The sequence below is a fragment of the Cibotium barometz genome, chromosome 45 (assembly GCF_041138505.1).
Source record: "Cibotium barometz isolate CiBa-2024 chromosome 45, ASM4113850v1, whole genome shotgun sequence".
Taxonomy (NCBI): Eukaryota; Viridiplantae; Streptophyta; class Polypodiopsida; order Cyatheales; family Cibotiaceae; genus Cibotium; species Cibotium barometz.
Genome location: NC_141090.1, coordinates 37,641,612 through 37,657,060, shown reverse-complemented (window position 1 = coordinate 37,657,060; position 15,449 = coordinate 37,641,612). Strand labels below are relative to the sequence as shown.

Genomic DNA, 15,449 nt, shown 5'->3' with positions numbered 1-15,449 from the left:
GTGGGCGGCCAGTTCCATGGTGGGATGGGTAGGTGACCATGCACCCACCCCCACACACACACAAGTGAAGTGTGGCTTCCCACCTTGGCTCCTAAGTGGTTGCCCAAAGTGGGTGCCCACTTTTAAGTGAGTGAACATATAGCCTTATAAAATGAAAGGTTAGAGAATAAACTATTAAACCAACATGTGCAATACACTTACCACCTGTTCACATGCAACAAAACTCGTCAGAAGACAGAGCAAACTTCACGACTCACTGGCAGGCGTCCCCGCTCAGTAAGTGACACGTCAAGCACGCAAACACAAAAATACAAGTCATGCGAAAACAGTTTCGAACATGCAAAACATGAGTGCATGTGCAAATAGTATCATGGACATATCTCCCGTTCATGGAACAAGTACAAAATATCTATCGGGCACAAAAATGGCACGACGTAAAACATAAATCCTGGTCTTCCTATGGAGTGACAGTCCCATAGGTAAGACACAGTTCCAGGCACGAGCCTCCCTATGGAGTGACAGTCCCATAGGCAAGACACGGCACGAATACTGGCTCTTCCATGGCGTGACAATCCCATGGATAGAACACAATCCAGGTCATACATGGGTGGCACCAGTCTGGCTCCCGTCCATACGACACCTTTCTTGCTTAACACACGGGTGGCACCAGTCTGGCTCCCGTCCATGTCAAGCAAAAATACTGGCCTCTTCACATGAGACACCGTCCTGGCCTCAAGTGAACGAGACACAAAAACTGGAGATGGACCAAATGGTCGGCCAATTGGTGACATCCCCCCGGGCTTCTAAAGAGTTGTTCTCAACTGAAAAGCCTCAAGATATACCTGCAACAACTGTGGGTAGTCAACAAAATAGTCCTCATTTACCCACTTTGCATCAATCACAAGGTATCTCCTGGAAAGCTTTCCTGCAAGTAGGCTTCTATGCTTGTGAAAGACAATCTGCTCTGGGTGACATAACACTGGAACAAGTCCAATACGGCTGAATTTGCAGCCTCACTGTGACCATCAGTTTGCAGGTGATAGGCTGATAGCAATGTTTTCCCATGCTGCGAGGGAATAGGCAATGGTTGTAGCAAACCTGGAGGCTTCTGCCTATCAAATTTCATCTTTTGGCAGGTGACACATGCACGCACATAAGTCTCAATGTCCTTCACCACACATAGGCAATTTTCGTTCATGAGATAGCCCTCTTTGAACTTAAGAGGCATGGGTGTGACCAGCCATCAAATCAGTCCATATATAGCAAAAATCAGTATCCAAATGATATAAATTTTGCATGGCAGATAAGTCCCCATGAGAGAGCACTGAAACTGCAGCCACATATGGATACCAAATTCTTCTTTATTGCTTTATTAATACGGATGTGAGATACAATAGGGATGGAATATCCCTCTTTGCCAGCATGATCAACATTACCCTGCATAACGGAAACTGCATGCACATTAGGCTTAGACTGCTTGTCCTCTTGCATCTTGCTTGCGTTTGGAGCATTGCCGAAATATATGCTCTTTGCTTCCACATGCAAAACATTTCCTGTCTTTCGCATATTGCTCCCTTTGCTCAGGAGTTAAGCCAAACCTGTTCTTCTTGAACTTTCTGGCATGAGGCTCATGGTCCTCTCTTTTTCTTTTCCCCTTATTCAACGGGGCAGCCCTATCTGCATGGGCTTCATGGGCCATCATGGAAGTTTCATGAAACACGGTGGCATGTGCTCCACGAACGTGAGAATCATATGCATGTGACTTTCCTGCATAAGGCAATGTCTCTCCATGAGACAACTCAGTAGGCAAAACTTTTCTAGTGGCAGACCTGTCACCCTTACCATGGGATACATGTCTTGAATGCATGTGACCTTCATGCCCTCCATGAGCACTAGCGTACATATACCTGTCAGGCTTTGTGCCTTGTGGAGAAGATGCATGACGAGAGGTGACTGTCACCTCTTCCCTTTGCATGAATGACCTCAACCTTTGAGATGCGTGATCTCCATGCTTCAAGCGAGGTGGATTTCTGAATTTCAGCTCTCCATCGTCCCCCTCTTTGATGTCACCTTTGTGGAGGAGGTAGGAAAGTGCCAACTCCCTTGGCTTCTTGCCCACTTCCCGTGCCATGGACTCAAAAGTCACGTTTACCATTGCATCAGGCTCTTCTTTTTGCATGCCTGTCTTTCCTCGAGACAGTTGTCCCTTTGAATCACTATCATTAACTCTTTCAAGGGGCTTGTGCCTTCCTTGCAGAGCATCAGAACCACGCGAGGCACTAGATGGGCCCCTCGAATTAGGCACTTCCAAAGGGTTGCCTTGGCTGTCCATTATGTTAAGTGTGCTAGAAGCGGGGTTTCCAATACACAGGTTCGTTTCCCCACTAGGAAGAGGGAAATAACCGTGCTCTGATACCAATGAAACCGATCCCGTCAAGTGGGAATAGACTCCGTTGGACACCCACACGCGTAATAGCACAACTTAATATCACAATTTGAAATGGACAACTTAATAACAACTGGAATTTGAAATGAAATGAAATGAAATAGATGGACACCAGCACTGGGGCCGGAACGGCCGACCCCCCCCTCAATATATGATATATTTATTGGGAGTATTTAACAAATACAATGCTCCATGGGTTCAGAGAACCACATGATATCCATGTACAAATGAATACAGTACCAAACAAAAGGCTCGAAGTCGACGTTCGAAGTTGAGCGACCACTTGAGTGGTCCAATCTCTACGGTCCTGTGCCTTCACTGGACTCCGCCGGAGAGCGCCCCACTGGTGTTCCACAACCACGCACAAACAGGTGCTCCCGTACTAACGCCTGGCTCTCCCGATCTCAGCACCTTTGGACCGTGGTTCTCCAAGAGCTTGGACTACCCGGCACCGAACGGGTGTTGCCGTGGAGAGATTCCCTTATCAGATTTACCACAAAGTTCTTTACTTAAATCTGAAATTCACTTACTTGTAGCTCGCAGATGGAGGACCAATACCCGAGGTATGTGTGTGCAGCTACTTGAGAGAAACACCGAGACACAGCAGCAAGTCAAGAGAAGTAGTTGTTTTGGGAAAAATATAACCTCCTGAAGAAAGGAGATGCCTCCTATGTAAAGTACAACCACCACCTGCTGTGCAGGACACAGCCGCCTTCTTGTGGAGGAGGAGACATAGTAGGAGTCGCCTGGCTGTAGGAGCACAGCTACCAACTGAAGGAATAGCAGCTACGCATGAAAGGTACAGCCGCCTGAGGAGAGGATGAGCAGCTTGCAGAAGATGGAGATGTGGCCGCTTATTTGCAGAGTACAGCCGCCGGCCGCCTAACTGTAGGAGCACAAAAGCTGGAGAATGAATACACAGCTGCCTACCGTGGAAAGCTGTGCAACTTGTATGGTCGCCCGACTGTAGATGCACACACAGTCGCCTGGCTGTAGATGTACATACACAGTCGCCTGCTGGAGCTGGAGTGCAGCTTGCTGGTGGTGGATACACAGTCGGTTGCTGAGGTAGGCAGCGCAGCCTGAACAGGAGGAGGGGTAGCAGCCACTGAGCAGAGAAGGCAGCCGCTTGTACGGAAGGAGAGGCCTGGCTGTAACCTGAAGAGGCGTGGAAGAGATGGAGGTGCCTAATAGCCTGTTGTAGACAGGCGCAGCCTGCTGGTCTGAGATGAAGCAGCCGCCTTGTTGAAGATTCAACGCAGCCTACTGGACAGAGGAGGTCGCCGACTGCTGAAAGGATGAAGTTGGCACAGCCTGAAGCGGAGCAGGTGATCGCCGGTCTGCTCTCGATAGAGGTCGTGGCTCCCTTTTTTAAAGTTTGGAAGGGGAGTAAAACAATTTGATTTGGCTGGGTCCCCACGTTTGCATGTGGGCGGCCAGTTCCATGGTGGGATGGGTAGGTCACCATGCACCCATCCCCACACACACACAAGTGAAGTGTGGTTCCCCACCTTGGCCCCTAAGTGGGTGCCCACTTTTAAGTGAGTGTGAACATATAGCCTTATAAAATGAAAGGTTAGAGAATAAACTATTAAACCAACATGTGCAATACACTTACCACCTGTTCACATGCAACAAAACTCGTCAGAAGACAGAGCAAACTTCACGACTCACTGGCAGGCGTCCCCGCTCAGTAAGTGACACGTCAAGGAGGCAAACACAAAAATACAAGTCATGCGAAAACAGTTTCGAACATGCAAAACATGAGTGCATGTGCAAATAGTATCATGGACATATCTCCCATTCATGGAACAAGTACAAAATATCTGTCGGGCACAAAAATGGCACGACGTAAAACATAAATCCTGGTCTTCCTATGGAGTGACAGTCCCATAGATAAGACACAGTTCCAGGCACGAGCCTCCCTATGGAGTGACAGTCCATAGGCAAGACACGGCATGAATACTGGCTCTTCCATGGCGTGACAATCCCATGGATAGAACACAGTCCAAGTCATACACGGGTGGCACCAGTCTGGCTCCCGTCCATGTCAAGCAAAAATACTGGCCTCTTCACATGAGACACCGTCCTGGCCTCAAGTGAACGAGACACAAAAACTGGAGATGGACCAAATGGGCGGCCAATTGGTGACAGCTGATGATTCCTTCTTCCCCAAAAACACGCCAACATATCTTCAGAATATCATGGATGCCTTGCATCTACATGGATTGGCTGCTGGCCTTTTTTTGTATTTTCAGAAATCCAAGCTCTTGCCCCTGAACTACTGTGATTGGCATAGTGGTCTACAACCAATCCATATGGATGCCTTGCATCTATATGGATTGGCTGTTGGCCTTTTTGTGAATTTTCAGAAATCCAAGCTCTTGTCCTTGAATTACTGTGACTGGCATAGTGTTCTATGGCCAGGACATATTTTCCCACCCACAAAAATTGTAAGACACTTGGGATATCCTATTGGTTGGCATGTTTCCGTTAAGCAAGAAAGGCAATGGGTCCTCGAGAAACTCAGATAGAAACTCGACTATTGGACTATCTACGTGCCCTTTCATGTGCGTTTGAGAATTGTACAATCCATTCTCATTGCGTATGTTCAGTTTCACTTGCCATTATTGCCTTTGACAAAATCAGATTGGATGTGTTTATGTCAAAGGCCTTCGATTGTCTTTGGCACACAAGTACGGATCGGAAACCTCTCCGTCTTCTAAAAAAGGCATTGGTTAGCACTCCAAAGATGCATGGTGGACTCAACATACTTGATATGCATCTGCATCTCATTGCTCGAAAAAGCACCCTTATATTGGATTTTCTACGCCAACGACAACCTTGGGCCATCATGCTTTCTCACTTGGTGACAGTCATGCAAACCAAAGCTTTTGGGCATTGGTCTATTTCTTACAAAGAGAGAGTTTTTGGAAAGTTTAGAGGACGAATTCCAGACTGCCCATATGTCACCGGGTTGATTCAGGATTGGCAAGTTATTTTGGAATACCTACATTGGAATGGGAGGTAGCAATCAATCGGTATTTCCTTGCGCCTCGAAAACATTCATTGGAGCAGGGTGTTTCAAGATCCTCTGGACGCTTTAGAGCCTTGCAGATCTTATTTCCTTCATGCACATGGATTGCACATCATAGATGATGTGGTTGATATGCATGGCATGCTACTTTCCTTCCTTGAAGTGAGGCAATGACTTGGATTGGGTATGCATCATAGGCAAATTTGGAATACATTGGTGGAATTCCTTGCCCCATTACAGCCTGTGCCTCCTCTTGAAAGCCAAGTGAGACTAGATGATTGGTCATTTGTTCTAGGGAGGCCTCAACTCCATCCTTTTCCTATGCCTTTGCTTTCTGCTGCGAAAGCATATCACTTGTTATTGCCCCCCCCCCCCCAATGGATTCAGCAACATGGCAATCACTTATGGCATCTAAACAAGCCTCAAAGGTGGTGGCGTGATGTGATCTCACGTATTTGGAAAAGTAATCTCTCTCTTAAGCAAAAGGTCTTTCTATGGAGATGTGTGGTGGGAGCATTGCCGGTTGGGGTTTTCTTAGGCCTTAGGCACATTACATCACCGGATTGTAGAAGATGCTCTCGAACACAGGAAACAATCCCCCACGTGCTATGGTTTTGCCTCTCTGCTCGTCAGTTCCTCGACAATCTCTTGACACGTTTACGCATTAGATTTCTAGGTCGAAAATTTGGTCAAGACTTCTGGCAGTTTTCCACGGTTTCACCACCATTACCAGATTATACACCCTTTCTTACTTGGATAAGATTTTGGGCTTTGTGGACCATCTACATGGCCGGGAATCATCTTATCTTTCATACTTCTGATTTCTCTTTCTTCACTTACTTCAGGAGATCTCTTCTTCTGGAGACACATTCCTTTTTAATAAATATAACAGTGCTTTCACCAAAAAAAAAGTGTGCGTACGTGTGTGTGTGTGTGTGTGTGTGTGTGTGTGTGTGTGTGTGTGTGTGGAGGTTCAAACTCACACGCCCTTCAATGTGACAGCCACTTGGGCAAGGGCCTTCCGACAGGTTCAAGGAATTCATGCCATGTGTGGATGACTTGTGTAAAGATTTCCAAAAGCCCAGTTGAAAGTAAGCTCATCAGTAGATGGTTTATGCAAAAGTAGAGAACATGATACATGTTACTGCTCGCATTACTTATAGTTGCATGAATCCTACTGTCTCAACTCTGCGTTTGTTTTTTTTTTCTCCATAAAGAGGACTGTGTTAGAGCCTATGAGAGTCCATTTGTTGTATAAAAGATTCCCAAATCCCAGTTGAAAGTAAGCTTAGCAGTAGTAGATGGTTTGTGGCACTTTGTGCAAAAGTCGTAGGCCACTAATGAGAGAGAACTATCTGATGCGGTTTGATGCTGCATAGTACCCATCATATATGCTTTGTGAACTTCTGATGTGCTTTGTTGGAACGCTTGAAATGTTGAAGGTAACAAATGAGCAGCCTTGACCGTAGACAATAGTATAATTTAGAACAAAATAGCTAAGTGTCCTCTCCATAACATGTTTGGGGACTGCATTTTTGGAAAAAAATGTTGTCTATTTGCAGTTGTATGACAACTTAGGTATGATTGGCAAACCTTGAAATTTTAAATGTTTTCCTACTTCACCTCCAAACATGTGCAGTATGATAAGCATATGCACCCCATTACAAAGATCATATCCAAAATATGACTCCTAAGTCAGTTTTTTTCTTTTTTTCCTTTCTTGCATATTTTTTCTACTATCTATAAGTTGGGCCAGCTCTTGGGGGACAGTCCCCCCACCTCCTTCCCCCCCCCCCCCCCCCCCCCCTTTTTTTTTTCTTGCATAGTTGTACTACAAGCTGGGCTATTGTTCCTCACAGATGGGCTGCATATGAAAGTTGATTTCACTCTTGGATTGTTGTCAAGTCACTGAGATGTCTTGAGACAAGTCCTGTATCGGATGGTCATCTAGGTGCTACTGTCATCTGTTTAGTGTCACCTGTCGCCTTTAATCTCTCGCGCTCTTTGTTGTTGCCAATCTGTAGAAAGAAAAGAGTAAGGTGTGTCTGGGCAGCAACTTCCTATCTTCAAGTGTGCTGGCATGGAAGTGTCTCTCTACAGCTTGCAAGTAGAGGGCTATGCATCTAGTGTCCTCATTTTTGATGTTCCTGTGAAAGGAATGAACCGCTCTTTGCCCCTTGTTAGGTTCACATCTTGTCCTCATATCCTTAATGCCTGTTTTTATTGGGTTATTAAGTATTTCAGCTTCTTGGTCAGTGTGAGAAAATTGTTTTAGACCTGTGTAATGGAAAGTCTGTACTACATCCTTGTAAAGTCTAAGAAATGCTCATTACAAAAAGCACAGATGTGAGAAAATGTCACAAGTCTGTATATGCTTATAGAGTCTTACTAGCTGTCCATAAAAAGGGATTCTCTTTTCAAGTAACCTAAAGTCAGTGCGGAAGATCATAACAAGGTTAACCCTTGGGTCTCTCTTGCAACATCTTTCTCAGGCATCTAGATGGTGTTGGCAGTCCCTTTGGAAAGTACTCTTAAGTCTCAGGATCTCTCAATCGAATCAATTGGACTGTGTGGTTGGAGCAGGGGTGTAGCTAGGGCAGAGGCGGGGTTGCGTAGGCCTGCAGCATGGGTCGGGAGGCCACCTATGCATTGCTGATTCTCGATTCACCTTGTTCAATCTTGATATCAGCTGTTACATGTTGTACTATTCTTGTGTCTGTCTTCCAACATCTCAATGACCAAGCTGGATTTTGATGCAGTTTTCAATTTGATAGATGGAGTAGACGTTCAGGCTATTGAAGAAAAGGTCAAATTATATCAAGAAGATAATGCAGACCAGATAATTGCATCCAATGCACGAAAGGTTATTTTTCCCCCCCTAATATATCCGAGTTTAATTGGTACGAGTGATGTGCTTGCGAAAAATGTTTATATGGGATGCTAGTTGTTGTGCATCTGTTCGGATGTATGATGCATGCACGCACGCGCGAGAGAGAGAGAGAGAGAGAGAGAGAGAGAGAGAGAGAGAGAGAGAGAGAGAGAGAGAGAGAGAGAGAGAGAAATGAAAATGAAATGAAATGATATATTAACGTCTTCAAAAGGCCAAAATGACCTATGAGACCAAAAAGGTTACAACAATTGGTGGATCTGATACAATGTCTGTGTAAGGAAAGCTAAAAACAACTAAACAACTAACTGAAACTGAAACAACTATGAGGAAAAGTACGGTACCAGGAACGCCTAATGGATAACATCCAGAGAGAGAGTTATATAAATGTGTGCAGAAAGGCCAAAATGACCTATGAGACCAAATGATTACATCATGTCCATGGAATACATCATCATGGGTACTAAGAATAAAAGAAAGGAACAAGAGCTGAAATGACAAAGCTAATCCCAGTACAAAGAGCGTCAAGCTCTCACATTACCCTAAAATATCCCGCATAGGGCACTGCATCATGGTACCCAATGTAGTAAAGCTGAGCCGGCAGGAGAAAGTCGGCACTGCATCATGGTACCCAATGTAGTAAAGCTGAGCCGGCAGGAGAAAGTCTTGTGGTGGTGGGAAATCCTCCTGTGGTGACACGAGCGTAGGTGGGGGGCATGGGGTGGGGGACGTTGGGCTCTGCATTGCTCGATGGCCCTGTATAGTGTCACTCCTCTCGGTTGGGCTCTCTTGCATCAACTTGGAGGTCGAGTGTAGTGGGTGGATCTGCTCTCCCAGCTCTAGTCTGGAAGAAGTCAATGAGACCTCTTTGTGGTGGTCCTTGGGCAGGTGAAGTTGGTCTGGGCCTCAATAAGGACTCCCTGTGTCTGCGGAGCTCCAGAAGGAAGAGCCTCAGGCATCTTTGTGCAAACATGCCATGAATACTCCTCTTGTGGGTGTTGTTCCATCCATCCACAATGAGGGAGACTCTGTTCCTCTCCCATTGCCGCTTTGTGTTGTCGGTAGCTTGCTCTACAATGTGCTTCTCCTTCTTGAGCAATGTAGTGCGCAAGCTCTCGGATGAGGGGGGCGTATAGGTTGAGCCATACTCCGCAATCTTCCCAACCATGGCCTTGAAGTATTCCGACCTATTCAAGAAAGCAATTTACTAATGAGAAGGGGACTAGTATGATGAAAACATGAATGATGAATTGGCGATCGCACTTACCTGGCCGCTTGAAAGGCAATGTGGTCGTGGAAGAAGAAGCGGGCCACCGCCATATCCACCTCCTCCTTCAACTTGGGGTTCCAATTCTCCCCAAGTATAGATTGTCGCCGTGGGCCGTGCAAGGGTTGAGAGGCCGTGGAGATGGAGGGTGCCGGCGTGATGGATGGAGCAACATTTTGACTTGATGGTGAAGGTGATGCCACGTATGATACTGATCGGCCCGATCCACCACATGACTCCATCGTAGAAGCTTGAGTTCCTCTCCCCATCATGACAGGATCCACGGCCACTTGTGGTGTCCTTCTTGTTGCTTCGACCGCCTTGTAGTAGATGGCAAGCTCGTCGAGAAGTTCCCGTCTCTTTCCGGGCATGACATTCATGCAAAACCGCACCTCATGCCCACTATCATGCAAGAGGTGGGCTCGCACTTTGTCAGCGCCACCCGTTCGCCGGTACGGCAAAGCTTGGATGCCCATGGCCGAGAACCGCCTCCATGAGTGGATGGGGTGTAAGTAATTGGAGAGAGAGTGTGAGGCACTGAAGGTTGACTCCTTGAGGCTTGAAAGTTGAGGCTTGGAAGTTGGAAGAGGCTTGAGGGAGAGAGTGCTTGTGTGAGAGGCTTGGAAGTTGGAAGAGGCTTGAGGGAGAGAGTGCTTGTGTGTGTGTGTGGCTTGAAGCTTGAGCAATGAGCAATGAGACTTGAACTTCCTTGATTCTAGAGGCTTGAAGGCTTGAAGGTGTGTGTGCTTGTTCTTATATCATAGTCACAGGGGACGGAGGGGACGGACCCTTGGAATGGGGGGACGCCGTGGTATTCAGCAGTTCAGCATTCTACTCATCTCTAGGCAAACAGGGAAGAATCTCTTCAGCAATCAGCCAACATATGTGTAGTCCTACCGCTATTTGGACTTGTATCAGTGGCCCGAAGAGTCTTCTGCAGTGCCTCGGAGTTGGTGGATACTCAGCCGACGTACGGTCTTCTCGTCCTTGCGTTGGGCATTCATATCGCTTGTTTTCTCAAGCATTGTACAACATTCTTAAAAGAGTAATATAATCAAATACTCTTACTTGTAGGGGGGGGGGGGGGGGGGGGGACTTTCAATGGGTATTTGGGATCCAATAAGGTGTCGTCTACTTCACTCTCTCATTCTCTTCTTTCTTTACTTTGTGAATTTGCATGCTAAAGATTCTCACCGCAGAAAGGTATAGAGAAGGCCCTGTTTTGCATTACCATGATCAATGTGACCGCTCCCATATACATTTTTAGAGCACTTAACTAATACCAACAAAGGACATTATCAGCAGCATTAAAATTGAAAATGAGCAGTAACACTGACACCAACACTGGGGCTGGAAAGCCCCCCCCCCCCCCCCCCCCCCCCCCCCCCCCCCCCCGCGCCCCCCCTCAATACATCTGTATTTCTTGGAGTATTTATATGTATAAGTGTCACGGGCCAATAGGCCAGATTTCTCCGCACATGGAGTGAATACAACTCAAACAATTGGGTACTTGTCGATGAAGTCTGGACAGTCGAAGAAGTCCCAAGTCATAGGCACACTCCCACCTTCACTGGGTGCACACCAGCCTTTCACTGGTCTTCCAGGCCCGTGCACCAATAGGCACGCCCGTACTAGCACAAGCAAAGGGATACACCGCGGAGGGAACATTGCTTGGTTCTCCCAGATAAGCTTTACTCTAGGATTCCCTAGTGTTTCTAACCTTCACTGGCTCTCAGAAATTATGAGGGTGCGGTTAGCACTACTACTTAGGGAAAAACTAACCAAACTAGGAAAGCTTCTTGAGTATGGTTAGCTAAACATGCTTTGTTCTTGCTCTGCACAAAACTTGGAGAAATCTTTGAACTTAATTTAGCAAATTTTAAGTTTATACAAATAAGAAACATGAGGCATCTGGTATTGCTTGTAGCAGGAGTCAATGGTGATGAATTCCTGACACCATGCAGTTAGGTCCACCTAGTACAATAAGAACAGGTCTTGGTACGGCAAGTTTAGGCTTGGTACAACAAGTACAGGTCCTGGTACAACAAGTATAATCTGGTACAGCAGGCACAATATGGTACAACAGGTACAATTTAAGTACAACAGATACAACAGGTACAATTTAGGTACTGGGTAGATACAATTCAGGTACTGGGCATGTACAATTCAGGTACTGGACAGGTACAACACACGTGTGCAGGTACAACACACGGGCAATAGGTACAGGTAGGTACAACAGTCATACAGTAGGTACAAAAGTCGGTACAAGGCAGGTACAACAGTCGTACGACAAGTACAGGCAGGTACAAGTTGGAGGCGGGTACAGAACAGGCGGGTTTCACACAGGTTGGAGGCGGGTACAAATTTAGTAGCCGTACAGCACACGTTGCAGGTGGGAGGCGGGTACAGAACAGGCGGGTACAGTAGAGGTAAAGTAGGCAATGGAGAGAAAGTAGCTGGTCACCACCCACGTGGGGGAAATATTCTAAAGTTCCATGCAAAACCTTTTTTTAAAAGGTTATAAAGCCTTAATACTTATTTAATACTTATGGGCACCATCCAAAGAAAATGTCCAGCCCAAATTTTAAATGTGTGTAAATACATTAGCTTATAAACATTAAAGTTAACCATAGCTTATGGATTTTACATTTTAAAAGGGCCAAAATGGTGATACTTGCCACCTGTTCACATGCCACACCAATGTGTCAATAAGTAGCACTCCCATGGTACACTGGGGGTGTCCCCGTCTAGTGTATTGGCACGGCAAAACAGGCAAACACATGCAAACAAATCATTTGAAAACAAGTTTATGCATGCAGTCATAAATGCATGTGCACATGTAATGGACGAAATCTCCCTTTCATGAAACTTTTACAAAAAGTCCCCGTCGGGCACAAAATTGGCGCAATAGAAATATGAATATATATCTTGGTCTTCCTATGGAGTGACAATCCCATAGGTAAGACGCCATCCTGGCCATACACGGGTGGCACCAACAGGCTCCCGTCCATAGAGCACGAAGCAGGTCACACGGGGGTGGCACAAATCTGGCTCCCATCCATGCGACACCAAAAGACTGGCCCTTTCACATGGGACACCGGCTTGGCCCCATGTGAACATGGCACAAATTTGACCGCTCTATGGAGTGACAGTCCCATAGAAGTGGCTCCAGAAATGGAGATGGACCAAATGGTGACATCCCCCCGGGCTTCTAAACAGTTGTCCTCAAATGAAAAGCCTCAAGATATGCCTGCAAAAGCTGAGGGTAGTGAGCAAAATAATCCTCGTCTACCCACTTTGCATCAATTGGCAAATAATTTTTAAATTTCACAAGGTATCTCCTGGAAAGCTTCCCATGTGGTAAATTTCTCTACTTCTGAAATACAATCTACTCTGGCTAGAGGATCTCCTCAAGCTCATCAATCTCTGGCGGATCTTTTGTGATAGGCTCCTCTGGATTTGGCCCCACATACTTCCGCAAAAGTCTCACGTGAAAAGCATTGCGAATCTTCCAATGACTGGGTAAAGCAAGCCTGTAGGTGTCATGTGCAAGCATTGCCATGAACATTCCCAGAGCTAATCTAGAAGGGGCAGCCAAGACAAAGATCATTAGAGCTAGGATTTGGAGCACAAAGGACAGATATGGCAGTAGTGGACTAGGAGAAGGACATGAAGAGGATAAGGTGCTGTCGGCTGCATGACAAGGTAGGCGGCTGTACCAGAAGAAGAGGATTCAGGCGCTTCAGCGTGTATGGTGGCCGACGAGCAATTATGGAGAAAAGAGCCTAGTCGGCTGGCCGACCAGCAGTCATCAGCTCTTCTAGTGTCCAAGATGTTGGGGTAAAGGCATTATGCCCACCCTTATAGTGTGTACAAGCCCATAAGTTTTATAGTACATAGTACACTTAGTACTTTTAATGTACTAAGTGCACTATGTGCACTAGAGCAAATATACATGTGTGATAGGGGAGTCACACACTCATATATACTTTGTGAGTTGACTTATCCCCATATGTCTCTCTCTCTCTCTCCCTTCTTCTCTGTGTGTGTCTCCCACATGAAACCCTAACTGTTTCAGCTGAGCTTCTTTAGCTCCCTTCAACTGGTATCAGAGCTTTGGTTTTAGGGTTACATTTTTTTTAGGGTTTTTATCTCAGCAGTATCCGTCGCTACTATTTTGTCAACTGTGAAATATCGTCAACATCAGCTGCCATTTGCACCTCTGACGCTTTCGAGTGCCACTCTCAGCACTGCGACACCTGAGTGCTAACATTTGGCTGCCCGAGCTGAGGTGGCACAAGGTGTGCGCGTGAACACAAGTGCGCTGCGCCCGCAGGTGTGCATGAAGGACAGTCAAAGTCGGCCTTTCTACAACTGATTCAGCTCCTATCGGCGGATGATGCCCCCGCTGCTCTCTGAGCAGCCTCCACCGACGTTGCCACACCATTGTTGCTGCCAGAGCTGCAAGTATTGCGCCACCAAATCCACCTTTGCATGTGAACTCGGCTACACGAGTCAGCAAATACGACCCCCCCCCCCCCCCCCCCCCCCCCTTTCTGCAACAGAAATCAGAAATTTCAAAGGTATTTGCTTCAATTTTGGGATTTGCATGTCCATTATCATCAATTGAGCAGGTACAGGTCCTAATGGCTCAGATTTGAGCACAATTGGCAACATTGGGTGACATTGGTCACATTCCGGGTCAATTGGCAGGAAATTGGGTGTTAACATTTGGGGCTTTTGATGTAATTGTGCCATTGGGCATTCATACATGCTGTATGATGTGAGCAATCTCACATTCGGGGCTAAATTGCAGGAAATTGGAGTGCAAATCAAAGGGCTTTTGTGCCAATTGGGTTGATTTGCATGCAGGCACTGGCATTTGATGTTTTGGGCAATGTGTTGATGCCTGTCAAGCACTCAATGTGCCAGTAAATCAAGGGGTTTTTATGTATTGGATGTATATGTGGCCAGGGGGAAGCATTGTGAAGACTCTGGATGCCTTCATGTGCATTCATGTACCATCCATGATCAGAAATTGATCTTGAATCAAGGGGCTTTTCAAGATTTTGTGCTTGTTGAGCTTGGCAAAGCAGCAGGGAAGACTTTTATGCCTTGAACCCTCAGTAATCCACTTGCAGTCAAGGGGCTTTTGCCCAATTTCTGTCCGGGACTGTTGTATGCAGTGGTGAGGACTGTCAAGGTCTGATTTTCACTCATTTGGACAGCCAGGAGAGCATTTATTGCTATTGTACTTGCTGGTACAGATTTGGTACAACTTTGTACAAGTTTTGGCATGGCTGTACATTGATTTGAGTGAGGAAAAGGCTCATTTTCAGCTGCTGTACTTGCCGGTACAGATTTAGTACATCATTGGTGAGCACTTAGTACTGTTGTACAGTATTTTGGAAGGGGAACAGAGCACATCTAAGGTGCTGTCATAAATCTGCAGCAACCAGATTTTGGTGATTTTATCACATTCAGTGGGAGGAGAGTTGCATTCGTGCTTCCGCAGTGGGAGATAAACTTTGGGAGAACAACTGTGAGCACTTTGTGTGCTTTGGTGCAGTGTTTGCACATCTTGCAGGGAGTCAGGCATTGACTGTGTCAAAGGTTGCATATTGCTATGGCAACCACAGGTGAGAGCTCTTCATTGCTTCACATCAAGAAGCTTAAAGGCTCACATAATTATGACATTTGGCAAACCCAGTGCTATAATGTGTTGCTCCAGAAGAAGCAGCACAAGCCCATCAAAGAAAGGGGTGTAATGCCCGCTTCTCTTACTGCTGAAGAAAGGGAAGATATGGATGAG

The 15,449-nt window shown here is 46.2% G+C and overlaps 1 protein-coding gene across 1 annotated transcript in view; it reads left to right on the top strand.

The window, feature by feature from the left end:
- Positions 1–15,449, top strand: part of LOC147612719 (cyclin-dependent kinase-activating kinase assembly factor-related / CDK-activating kinase assembly factor-like protein) — a 72,735-nt gene that overhangs the window by 19,128 nt on the left and 38,158 nt on the right. The window contains exon 3 of the mRNA XM_086783289.1: positions 8,243–8,346. Within this exon, the coding sequence (XP_086639415.1) occupies positions 8,243–8,346 (104 nt within the window). The remainder of the gene's footprint in view (positions 1–8,242; positions 8,347–15,449) is intronic.